The 13,581-nt window shown below is 28.7% G+C and overlaps 1 protein-coding gene across 1 annotated transcript; it reads left to right on the forward strand.

The window, feature by feature from the left end:
* The first annotated feature begins 4,215 nt into the window (after nucleotides 1-4,215).
* On the forward strand, nucleotides 4,216-7,948 carry LOC129906657 (cytochrome b5 domain-containing protein 1). Its single transcript, XM_055982492.1, has 5 exons — nucleotides 4,216-4,357; nucleotides 4,419-4,578; nucleotides 7,315-7,401; nucleotides 7,468-7,586; nucleotides 7,653-7,948. The coding sequence occupies exons 1-5, from the start codon at nucleotides 4,229-4,231 to the stop codon at nucleotides 7,776-7,778; spliced, it is 621 nt and encodes a 206-aa protein (XP_055838467.1). The 5' UTR covers nucleotides 4,216-4,228; the 3' UTR covers nucleotides 7,779-7,948.
* Nucleotides 7,949-13,581: the final 5,633 nt, after the last annotated feature.

Below are 13,581 nucleotides of genomic sequence, written 5' to 3' on the forward strand. Positions count from 1 at the left end.
GATCATATCTACCCTACGTCACGTCACAGGAAACATAGTAACCAGTTAAAGTTCCTAAGGTGACTATTGTCACCATCCTTATATTCTTTGAGTTTCTCTAGTTTCGAAACTTATTTTGAGATTCGAGTATGATGATATAATAACTTTTGGATCAGATTTGAGATCGAAAAGCTTGAAAAGATAATAAAATAGTCAAAGCTTTAGTATGAAAAACTACATAAATTATACAGATAAATAAAATGCACAACATGGTTGCACGTATTTGCTCTTATTAAAGATTATTATGTAAAAATTCATAAAAGGATAGTTACTAAAAACTTGAAAAAATCACATGTTCCTAAAAGTACAAAATCATTTTTCTAAATGGTTTAAACCTTCAAACCCAGTATTAAATTTGATTTCTCAATTGACAAAGAATTTTTAGAAAAAATATCTTCTTTTAAAAATTGTTAAAGTGATTTTTTTTTTCAAAATTTTCTTATTTATAAAAATTTTCAAAAACTAAATGGAAATCAACATAAAACAAAAATGAATGAAAATTCATTGGTCCGTTTGCAAAAAAATGAATTTCCAAAAATCCAAAAATTCTGTTGAAAATTTTCCTCAATTTTAACATGAAGGTTACTTAAATGTTTTTTTTTTTTTTTGCAAAATTTTTCTTTGAATACAGTGTAGTATTTTACGGGAAAGTTAGAAATCAAAAATCGATTTTATGGCAATTAGGTACCATAACACAGCCACACAAAAAAATATAAAAGTTCTGACCTGGGGTTGTGACTAGGTTTTCCATATAGTTTTTGTCGCTGAAACCGAATACGAAGTCCGTTTCGCCCCATCATGTCAGGTTTTCGAGATAACCTCAAAAAATGTCACGAAAACAAAAAATTTTTTTTCTGATCTGGATATGCGAATATGTTAATCATATAGTTTTTGGATCACTGAATCCAGATTCGAAGTTAATTTCGCCCTATCACGTCAGGTTTCTGAGATATCCTCAAAAAAATGTCAAAACCAAAAAAAAAACAAAATTTCTTATCTGGGGTTGCGATGCGACTAGGTTTTTCATATAGTTGGTTGCTAAAACCAAATCCGAAGTCTATTTTGCCGTATCACGTCAGGTTTTTGAAATAATTTTTTCGTGACATTTGTTGAGGTTATCTCGAAAACCTGACGTGATGGGTCAAAACGGACTTCGGATTCGGTTTCAGCGACCCAAAAACTATATGAAAATCCTAGTCGCAACCCCAGGTCAGAACTTTTATATTTTTTTGTGTAACGGTTAAAAATTTTGTTCTTTAAAATGTAGAACCTTAATTTTGGGGCACACGTAGGGGGAAGTGGTCACCCTTCGTACACGGTCACCCTTCGTACAGTGAGCTTAAAACAAAAACTAAACGGTATTCAAACACGTGCTTACTAGTGTGCATAGACACAGTAGGCGCCGAGCTGCTAGATAAATTTTGAATCCTAAGTGCAACGGATTCGGTCGCCACAAGACTTTTAGTGTTTTTTAGTGCTCTGAGTAATTTTTGTATGTACATTTGATGTCATGTTGTGTTTAAGTTAAGTATGTTTTTGGCTAAACAGTAATGAAGAATTGTTGTTTAAAGTGTTAAATTTGTGTTTTAATTATAAATATTGCAAAATCTCAGTACATTTTTTCAAAAATCGATTTTTCTGCATTATGTACAGCTTGGGGAGCATTCGTACAGTCAAACATGGGGCACATTCGTACGCATACGTATGCCCGCCAGTAAGTTTTCTTGAGCAGATAACAATCAAAACACGGAGTTACAGTTTTATTAAAATGAAATTTAAACCTCTATAATAAGTTTTTCGCATTCTATAGTAAATTAAGGTTGGTATTTTTATATATGTAAATAATAATTTGTTTCAGAATCGTCGAATCGCGAAAAATTAAGTTTTTTATTTGTTTTTGTTTTTTTCTGAGTCAAGCTCAATTAATTAATAAATTAATAAGTAATTAAATGTTTTAAAACTCAAATTTGGCATTTGACAAATCAAAAGTTAGTCAAATTAACGTTTTAAATATCCTGTCCGAATGTACCCCATGTGCTGTACGAAGGTACCCCACGGGTGGGGAGGATTCGTACAAAAATCTAATCCCAGTAAAATGGCTATAACTATTTAAGCCTTTGACTTAGAAGTGTCAAATTTTTTTGTAAAGTGTAATAATATACATATTACAAATAAAGTCCATTTTCTCAAAGCTGGAGTGAGTAAATAAATAACTAAAAAAAAATAAGTAAAAACTGTACGAAGGGTGACCACTTCCCCCTATTTTTTTATCGAAATTGTTAGAGCCGTTTTTACGAAATCATTTTTATCAATTTTGTTCATATGGCAAGTACCGTTAGTTTTGCTTTAAAAAAAATATTTTGGTTGAGTCCTTTTTCAACGATATAACCCTATCTTTCCTCACCAAATTATATATTCACTATAGCCTATGAGGTAGCTAAAACACCCAAAACAAGATAGAGGGGTTGAAATGTGCCTTCTTTTCACTTTCCAAATAAAATCCAATTACTAACCAGAAACACTCTCAAAGTATGCACATGCATGGCAACTCAATTTTCCTCATTTTATTTGGAAATTTAAATGCACGAGATTGAATCTAACCATAGAGATATTTAGATACGTATTCATCCCTGTGTTAGGCCGAATCGCATCCGTATATCTCTATGCACTACACATTCCATCTAATGTTGTTTTGCCACATATCTAATACGGCATTAGTTCATGTGTTGCTTCTATTTCTGAATGCCTGGTAGTGCATTTGAATTCCCCAAAAATAACTAGTTCACCGAAAACCAAAAGGACCATGCACCCGGGCCAAATTCCAACAAAATAAAAAGTTTTTGGTGTACCTCTCTGCCAAAAAAAAAAAACCTATGCAATGTACCCCTCACAGTTGTTTATTGACGTATAGTCTTTTCAATGCAATATGCTTTGGGAAAATCTTTGCGTTTGGTTGATTCGGAAATGCCATATACGAAATAGGGTTGTTGTTAGTTATTTAAGCAATGAGCGCTGTCTATATTGAATTTAGCAGCTATTGCAGGAAAATACCATAAATCAGGAGCGGATTTTTCCATATATCTTTATTAAAGGCAATGAGGGCCCATTTCAATTTGAGGTAGAAATCATCATCAGTCCACAAAAATAACAAAAATAATTTTCTGTGTATTGTTTTTCTACCTTGTTATAGTTCACACTCTGTTTTTCAGTGCGATAAGTTTTTCAAACATTGGAGTAAAAACAATATTAACGAGATAAATATGACAAATCCTACACATTGAAGTTCCCAGAATGGAAAAACATGCCATTTAGAAGGATAGAATGATACTGTTTGGGTAGAGGTAACGGGTGGGAAATTACCTCCTTTTCGATTTAGGTATAGAATGCAGCTACTGAACACAAACTTCCTACTGAACATTCTAAAATTAGGCATATGGAACTCTCATTTCACATTGTTGTGGAAATTTAAATTCAGAGGATAGGTCTAACATAACAATAGACAGTAGACAGATAGGTTTATTCATCCTGTTGTTAGGCTAAATCACTTCCGTATCTATACACATTTCATCTAAAACATCATAGGATGTTGTTGGCCATATCTAAATCCACGCGTATAGCATGTTATGTTTTCTACTGTTGATGAATGCCTGGTACTGCATGTGAGTTCCCCAAAAATAACTAGTTCACTGAAATTGAAAAGGACCACGCACCCGGGCCAAATTCAAAATAAAAAGTTTTTCCTGTACCTCTGCCAAAAAAGTTTAGTCCATACCCCATATACAGTTGGGTTGTTGTTAGGTTTCTTAAAAGCAATAACTTTGAGAGGATTTGTTTGTTTATTTGGGAAAGATTTCTATGGAACCATGAACTTATTCATGAAAATTGTTCAGGAGCGGATTTGCTTTGTTTTGTAAATAAAAGGCACTTAGGCCCAATTTATTCACTCTCCATTATTTTTAAAGGCTCCATTAAAAATTATAAAACTGTCAAATCGCATAGGTACAAATTTTAAAATTTCCCTTTTTTAATGGCGACTTTAAATTTAATGGAGTGTGAATAAATTGGACCTTAATGCAAATAGAGAAAAATTACTTTATTTTATTCTATTCGATTTTATTGAAAAACAATGAATTGTTTATTTCTTAAGTAGATTTAAACTTTCTATATATAATAGAAAATTCTGTCAAAAATGATTAAGTATTTTATTTATGACGAAGTTGTCATTCATGATAAAATCGATAATTTTTGGGTGATTATTCATGGAGATGTCATCGATTTGACACCATTGCTTCAAGATAGAATTGAATCATGGAATTTGGTAATACAAATAAATCAATTGTTTGAATTTAAATTATTAAAAATTTGACTTTTGTTTTAAGAATCTGGAATACATTTTGGGTTTTGGTGGAAAAGATTTAAGTTCATATTTTTATAAAGATGGCACACCTCGAATGGAAACGTCAGCTAAAACTGGAAGGAAGAGAGTTCTTTTTCCGCCAATAGTTGAAGTTACTACAAGTGAAATGTTAAGAACTGAAGGTAAATAAATAAAAAAAAAATACATAAATCATTATGTTTAGTAAATAAACAATTTCCCAAAACAAATCGTAACATTTCCGAATGGCTTACGATTTAAATGAACAAGAAAAAATCTCGTCTTCCAGTCGACCAGCATAGGGTTGCCTAGCCAAGGTTACGAATTGAGAATGTGCACCTACACAACTTTTCGCTATAAAGTGTACATACTGTCTTATAACTACAGTTTTCCGCTTTTTGAAAAATTAAACAAAAAAAACTATTTTGCTAATTTATAAATTATTTATTATAAGAATAATACATAAGTTTTTAAGCACAAATCGAGGTATGCCATATATGCAGGTATTTTTGGAACAAAAAATTTGTTGTTTTTAACGCTTACCGACTGACGATAATTTTACGTGATAACGTGATAAGATAATTAATAAAATGTAGGTACGATTGGAATCGCACGTACTTGCTCTTATGGTAAAAGTAAAAAATTTAAAATTTGATATTTTTAAGAAAAAAAAAAATTTTGAAATATTTTTTTAAAATCCAAAAATGTGTTTTTATATAATGATTATTTTAACGTTTCTGTATTTAAATTTTGGTCGAAATCTGTATCACCGTTTATACGAGAAATTCATAAATAAGAAAAACCGATCTATGACAAGCACGTTAACAACGGTACAAAAACAAAATCGCTTTAGTACTTAAGGCAGTAGCTCGAGGTACATACAGCCAGACATACATACATACAGACCCACTTTTTTGGTTTTCTCCATCATCGTAATGTCATGTAAAATTGTTATCTCGAGTCCTAAACTTGCATTATGACGACTGGTGCAAAAGACAAACTGTTCAACGTCTTAGTAAGTCTTTTTTTTTTTAATAATGTTTTATTCATGAACGGTTTCTTAGAATTAATAAAAAAAAAGTTGGTATGCCATTTTCAACATTTCAACTTTTAAAAACAAAAAATTGATTTTTGCAACAAAAAATAAATCATATTTGAAATTTTGTCTTATTTTTCACATAACTGTGATTAGAACGGATTGGATCGTTTACATGTTATTTGTTTCTGTGCTCTATTTGAAAACAAAAAAATGTTTTAATTTTGTATTAAATTTCTCATAAAATTGAATTTAAAATATTTTTATCAATTTTTCAAGATACTACATAATATATTTTCATCAAAGCAAGTACATGTGACCCAGTCAAGAATTTTTTTTTCAACAATTTGAGTTTAAACTTTACTGGTCACTGTGGTGTATGTGGAACATTTTGTTAAAAAATCTTTTGCTAATTTAAAAAAAATTGTTCTGAGCCATGTGGACTTTTCAGGTTTTGCGCTATACTGATAGGCATATGGAGGGCTAAAAGCTGAAGTGAACCAAGTCACAATAAAAAAAAAAAAAGAAAAAGAATCAATTCATAATATGCATGAAGCTTGACTTCATTAAGATCTCTAAATTGTACCATCATTTAATTTCTTAAACGATATTTTTCCTTTTTTTACTTGCGATATAGGTACTATATATCAAGTTATGCATTCGTACAAAAAAAAAAAGTTGAGATAACATTTTTCCATGACATTACGATGGTAGAGAATGCCAAAAAAGTGGGTCCCGAAAGTCCGTCTGTCTGTCCGTCTGTCAGTCTGTCAGTCTGTCAGTCTGTCTGTCTGTAAACGAAGCTACAGCCTAAATGGGTGAACCGATTGATGTCAAACTTGGTAGCATTATTTGGCGACTTTACAGAGGGGTTTTTGGAATTAATTTTTTTGGACCAAAAATAACGGTACTTGTCATATACCGATTTTAGTAAAATTGAAATTGCTCAAAAACGGCTCCAACGATTTTGTTTAAAAAAATCAATTGTAAGTTTTAAGACAAGGTCTATCTTCTAATAAAAAAATTTTTTTTTGAAAATCATTATTAACGGTACCTGCCATAGAACCGTTTTTTTCAAATCCGATTATCTCCGAAAGTATTTATTCGATTTTAACGAAACTTTTTGTAAAGAAGCATTTATATGATGTTAGTATAAGCCAAAAATAAAATTTTCGAAAAAATAATTTTTGGGTTTTTAAAAAAATTTTGAAAATTTTTTTTTGAAAAATCAAATTTTCGAAAACGGGACATTGAATTTTTTTGAAATTTTGTTTTTAGATGTTGATTAGTGATTTCTACAAAATGGCATACCAATTTTATTTTAAAACTTTTTTTCCAAAAAATTATTTATAAAAAATTAGTTTTTTAAAAAACGGCTCTAACGATTTTGAAAATTCTTTTTCTAAAAATGCATCTTAATATATCAATCAAAACTGCATACTTGTTTTGGAGGGCAATTTGATTTCAGATTTTATTTTATTTTTTTAAAAAACGAATTTTATTTTTTTTTTTATTTTTTTTTTTTACCTATACTTTTTCCAAATTTCTATATAAAAAGTCTTAAAAATTTAAGCAACTTTTACTCTAAGAGCAAGTTCGTGCGACCCAGTCGTGCATTTTATTTCATATTAGCTGTGTTTTATTTTCCTCGTGTTCCAGATCAGATAATTGTTTTTATTAGCTTTACAACAAAAGCAGGATTTTGTTTTGTTATGTTATGTTTCGCAAATAAATAAATGATCTGATCCGGATCACGAGAAAAATAAAACACAGCTATTATTGATCAACTTGAGTAGAATTACCCAACTTTTAATTTTTTTTTAAATTTTATACATATATTAATTTATCAAAACTAAATTTTCAGGTAAAATTTGGAGTCAAGATCCAAAATATAAAATTGGAAAATTAACAAAGCAAGAACGACAAATTCGAATAATAAACACTCTTACTGGTTATTATTTTAAAACAAAACCCTCTCTGTTATACATAATTTTAACAACTTAATTAATTCTATTAGGAACAACTCAATTAATGAAAGTCTGTGAAGAAGATAAAATTTACGACATTTTAGTAAAATATAAAAAGTTTTACAACTTCCATGCCAGTAGCTATGTTTGGAGAATGAAACCAATTAATGTAAGCTTTGCATTAAAATTAAAAGTTTTTTTTTTTACTCAAATTAATAATAAAAATATGTCAAAGGGATCCAAATGTGGACGACGATTGTTCTTCAAAAAAACCTTAACCGAAAATGGACTCTTCAAGGAAAAGCATGGAATTCCACCATCAATTTGGCTTTATTATTCCGATGATCTAACTATTGCTTAGTTTACAGGAAGGTGATTTTGTGTCGTAATAAATTAGTTTCCTTTTCCACCGCGAAATGAATTAAAATCGCAAGTGATTTATATTCAAAACTGAAAACTCTTATGGAACCTTCTTTTTTTTGTTTACGCATTTTTAATTATAATCACATCCATATTTGTTGATATTGAAAAGACTGTTTGATAATATTTTTATCGATTTTGTGTTTGATTGCAAAATTCATAATAATAATTCAAAAATGGAAAATGTGTGTGTGATTTGTAAGCTTAATATAAATTTTATTGAATTTATTGACATGTTAATCGAAAAAAAAAACAAACTAGGTAAAATGTAAGCTTGCCTTTTTTGAACAATATGATCTTTCGAGTGTCAATTTTAATATTTATATCAAAGAACAATGCAATATAAAATGTAGGTGGTTATTTTACTTTAGTGACACCTATCAAAATGTCTCACGGTTGTCGTAAATATTTGTTGTGTCGGTTATGGTCTTTGACCTGCAGAAAAAAATTTGAAATTTATTTTGAGAATTTATAAATTCTCACGCCTTCATATAATTTTGTTTGAAGTCTTCCCACTTTGATACCGTCATAATGTTCAAACTAATTAAGCAAAATAAACATTTGATATTGAACGTGTCACATAAAGGCTTAGATGATTATGTTTGCATGGAAAATTTATATCAGAAAACTCTTAAAGTAATAAAGGGAAAAGTATCAAGGGAGTTGTTACAAACAAAAGGGTCACGTGCGTGCGTAAATTCATTGAGACAATTATTTATTAGCTAAAGGGGCACGACTTTATTGCTTTACCTATACCCGACCACTTAGGCATATTTTTTATTGTAAAATAGAGGAAAATTATGAAGTCATTTTTTCTTATTGATTTCACGCCTCTACGGATGACAGCAGGAAGAGTTTAGGAAAGTCAAATGGCAAACAAAACAAAAACATACCCTCGGGAATATTCATTTCCATGAAAAAATATTAATTTTTAAAAAATAGGACTTAAAAGCTGTTTTATTTTTTTATTTGAATATTCAGTTCAATTTGAAATTTTTTTAAATAATTTTTATTAGCATTAGAACTTTATCTTCAACTGAGAATTTAAGTACAGTAACCTTATAAATATAATAGAGATCAGCTTACGCTAAATCCGGAATTCTACGGTACTTTACAATAGCACACATTGCTAAAATTTTGTGCTCTAACAATTGAAAGGCTTTCGAAAACTGTGAAAATATTACTTGATTAAGATGATTATGTTAAAATGTTATAGAATATTTAGTGATCTTTAAAACGTATTCACATAATGACATTTGTATGTATAACGAACTTCTGAAAATGTTAAATCGTTAAAATCAGTAAAATCAATTTCAATTCAAATCTGGCACGGGAATACGATATTAAGTTAACTTTATTTTGACGAGCAAATTGATTTTGACTTACTTATCACCGATTTATTGGAGGTCCTTTGAACACCAGGCAACTGGTATCTTTATAAAACTACAACTTTGTTTAAAATTTTTACAAATTGGGAATGAACTCCACAGCCATTTCTCGATCAGATTGACAACATTGGCTGTTAGCGTTGGATCAGTATAATTTTCGTTTCTATAACAATTTTTTTTGTTCGGCTGTGAAGAATATGCCAAATAATAATTTTTGCGTAATTCCCTAGACCCGTTTTTTTTTATTTTTTAATATCTCCTTTTAAACGCATATCTACCGTTTTCGAGCTATTGCGATTTTCTCGAAAACGGCTCTAACAATTTCGATTAAATACGTAATAGTCTTTATGGTTCTTACAAAACTGCTTTTTTAGTTTTTCTCAAAAAATTCGGAGAACGGAAATATGGGTTTGTAGTTTTTCAAAAATTGACATATTTTTTAAGTTCATTATACGTACAATTTCATCAAAGTATAATCCAATTTTATTCAAAGTTTACAGACAGGTATTACTTATTTGGCTTTGAAGTGTAAAATGTAAAAAAAAAATTTAAAAAAAGTTTCTGAAAAAAAAAATTTGAAAAATTTGAAAAATTTAATTTTTTATTTTTCCATTTTTTTAAATTTAAATTCGAAACTTAACAAAATCTTAAATTTCCAATAGATATTTAAGATAAAGATACTTTGAACTAAAAGAGCAAGTACGTGCGATCCAGTCGTACATTTTATTTATCTTTTTTTCGCTTCAGTAGCGTATTAGGCTTTAATATCAAAAATTTCGTTTTTGAATTGTTATTACACTGAAAAAAGTATTATTCTTAAAAACTATGAATCTCGTTCATAAACCAAAATTCATACATTTTAAGAAAAATTCATTAAATTTAAGCACAAATTCTTTAAAAAAAACTTTAGTTTTAAGAAAGATTCATAAAATTTAAGAATCAGTTTTCATTCAAATTTTCCTATGGAAAATATTTTTATGATTTTTTTTTATGAACGAATACGAAAGTTTATGAATAAATACATAAACTTCTAGATCCAATTGGAAAGAATTTTTTGCTGAATCTTAGAATCTGTACATACCTTTATAAACGGAATTCACTATTATTTTGCATTCATTTGTATTATGAGTTAAAATAATTTTTATAATTGACTTTTTTTCCCTTTAGTAGAGTAACTAAAGCAAATTATTAGGGAACCCGGCCGAACAGCTCTGATTTTGACGATTTTTTTTTTCAAACGTAGGTAATTAAAAATACTTTAAAGTCTATAGATTTAAAATTGCCGGTGTTGCCGTATTGTTTTTTTTAAATTAAAATTAAATTTTTTTTAACAAAACCATTTTTTTTTTGCTTAAATTTCATAAAACAAATGATAGCAAAAGATTCTCTAGCTAATTTAAGGAAAATATATAAAAGGCAGTAAGGGACAATCTTCCATCGTTTAAGCGGTAAATGCAATTTTCTAACATTCTGACCTCAAACGCAAAAAAAATATTTTGAAAACAACGGCAACACCTACAATATTTTAAAATACATTTTTAAAAAGCCAGAAGCTCATTCTTATCTCTTAAATTTAAATCCACTAAATTTAATCAAGACTTTTTGAAAAAATGGTCCTCAAACTCAGAATTAAAAAAAAATTGTTATTAGAAAAATTTAAAATGACATTTTCCAAACTTTTTCTAATAAAACATGAATTTATTTAAAAAAAATTTTTGGCCATTAATATTATCAGTTGAATTTCGAAGCAAAAGAGGTAAAATATATCACACTTTTGAAAAAAAAATAAAAAATTACTTCAATTTCAATGGTTTTTTTTTATTAAAACTGAATTTTTGCATTGAAATAATTAATTTTCTCAAAGACTGTGGTAAATAGGAACTTTAAATTTTTGCTATTTAACTTTCAACAGTAAGGGTTATTAAATGAATACAAAATAATTTTATGTTTAGATGTTGAACTTTAAAAAAAAAATAAGTTACATTTTTTTTCAAAACTTTTATTAAAAAAAGTTCTTCGAAAATGAAATACTTTTTAATTTTTTTCATAAACCGTAATACATATTGACATTTCCTTTTATAATTTGAAATCGTAGTAAATGCGGCCAAAAAAATTTGAAAATAAATGCATTTTATATTACGACCATGTTTAAAAAACGACATGTTAAAATTTTTTCAATAATTTTTGTTTTCAAAAATCTGAGTTCAATTACTATTCTTTCAAAAGCCGTTCATTCAATTAACTTAATTTTAATTTTACATATATGACTAAGCTTCTAGCTTTTAAAAAATGTATATTTGAATATTGTAGGTGTTGCTGTTGTGTTCAAATATTTTTTTTGTGTTTGAAGTCAATTAATAAGAAAATTGCATCTATCGCTTGAACTATGGAAGATTGTCCCTCACTCCCATATATTTTTTTCCTTGAATTTCCTAGACAATCTTTTGACATCAATTAATTTATGAAATTTAAGAAAAAATTTTGAAAAAAATTTGTTTTTGTTCACAAAAATCTTCAATTAAATTTAAAAAAATCAAAACGGCAACACCGGCAATTTTTAATCTATAGACTTTAAAGTATTTTTAATTACCGACGTTTGAAAAAAAAGATCATCAAAATCTAAGCTGTTCGGCCGGGTTCCCTAATATTGCCAATTGTTGAGCTTTAGTTACTCCACTATCTAAAATTGAAAAATCTTTTTTCAAAATTACATTTGTAAGAAATTCATAAATTTTGTGTTTTAAAGTATTTTTTTCTTAAAAATGAATGTATTTTTTCTTAAAATGAATGTATTTTTTCATTAATCGAAAAATAACGAATATTTAACCGTTATCCTGTATTCAGTATTAAGAACTTATTCTTAAAATTTAAGAATCTGTTCATAATTTTTATGTTCTAAATTCATATTTTTCCAAAAGTTAAGAATTAATTCATTAAATATTATGAAAGTATACATATAATTTATGAAAAAATTCTTACGTTTTGAGTGTTGAAGTCAGTGGCGTACGTTGAGTCGTCGGGGCCCCGGGGCAAGACTAAATTTTGGGGCCCCTTTCATATTTGGGGGCCCGTTTGATACAAAAAAAAGTACGTATACGCCATACATTTTTTTGTATGGCTTATACATTTTTAGGTTTATTTTAATGTTTTAATATGTTCGTAATATTTAGAGACCCCTATAATAATTTTTTTTTAGCTTAGAATTGATAGTTCTTGGGGCCTCTGTTCTGAAGTAATATGTACATGTACATGTACATATTTGATTTTCCATCATCAAACATAATTTTTTTTTATTGTTGGGCCCCTGAAAAATTCATTTTGGGGCCCTCAAAATTAAATATTTAGCTGCCAATAAAATAAAAATTTTTGAAGCTTAGAATTGATATTTCTTGAGGCCTCTGTTCTGAAGTAATAAAAACATATTTGAGTTTCCATCATCAGACATATTTTTTTTTTTATTTTGGGGCCCCTGAAAAACTAAAATTAAATATTAAGAGACCCCTAAAATAAAATTTTTTTAGCTTAGAATTGATAGTTCTTGGGGTCTCTGTTCTGAAGTAATAAATACATATTTGAGTTTCCATCATCAGACATATTTTTTTTTATTTTGGGGCCCCTGAAAAACTAAAATTAAATATTAAGAGACCCCTAAAATAAAATTTTTTTAGCTTAGAATTGATAGTTCTTGGGGTCTCTGTTCTAAAGTAATGTGTACACATTTGATTTTCCATCATCAAACATAGTTTATTTCTTTTGGGGCCCCTGAAAAATAATTTTTGGGGCCTCAAAATTATCAAATTAAGTGCTTAGAGGCCCCTAAAATATAATATAATTTTTTGGAGCCAAGAATTAATAGGTATTGAAGCCTCTAATCTGATCTAATATTCGGTGGCATTCCGTTTGTGCATTTAGTTTTGTGCCCTGATGTATTTATGTTGGGGCAAAAAAAAACAATTTTTTTTAACTTAATTTTTTTTTTAAGTACTGAAGTAAAGGCATTTGGGGTCCCTGCAGGGCCCTGGCTTGAAGTTGTTTTTTGCTTTTTTGGGGCCCCTAATGTATTATTTGTGGTTGCAAAGATTTTTCAAGTAATATTTTTTGGGGCCCTAAGATAAAATTATAATTTTTCTTTTAAAAAAGCAGTTTATTTCCTTTTGGAGCGCCTTTTTATCAAATCAATATATATTATGTGGCTACATTATACATTACACTGAATGACATAATTTGTCTCCCTTGTATCCGAAGTGATTCAAACTCATTTTAATTTACTTCGTAACTCAATTTATGCTAACAGTTTCCTTCTCTGCATTGTCTTCAGTGGGGGCCCTGAGGTCGGTCGGGGGCCCCGGGGCGTCG

Source organism: Episyrphus balteatus, chromosome 1, assembly GCF_945859705.1.
Source record: "Episyrphus balteatus chromosome 1, idEpiBalt1.1, whole genome shotgun sequence".
Classification (NCBI taxonomy): Eukaryota; Metazoa; Arthropoda; class Insecta; order Diptera; family Syrphidae; genus Episyrphus; species Episyrphus balteatus.

Excerpts from the sequence above, each read along its gene's own strand:
- LOC129906657 (XM_055982492.1), top strand. The coding sequence starts at position 4,229 with ATGATTAAGTATTTTATTTATGACGAAGTTGTCATTCATGATAAAATC. Across the intron at positions 4,579-7,314 it reads TGAAATGTTAAGAACTGAAG|GTAAAATTTGGAGTCAAGAT; the intron begins GTAAATAAATAA and ends CTAAATTTTCAG. Across the intron at positions 7,587-7,652 it reads GGAGAATGAAACCAATTAAT|GGATCCAAATGTGGACGACG; the intron begins GTAAGCTTTGCA and ends AATATGTCAAAG.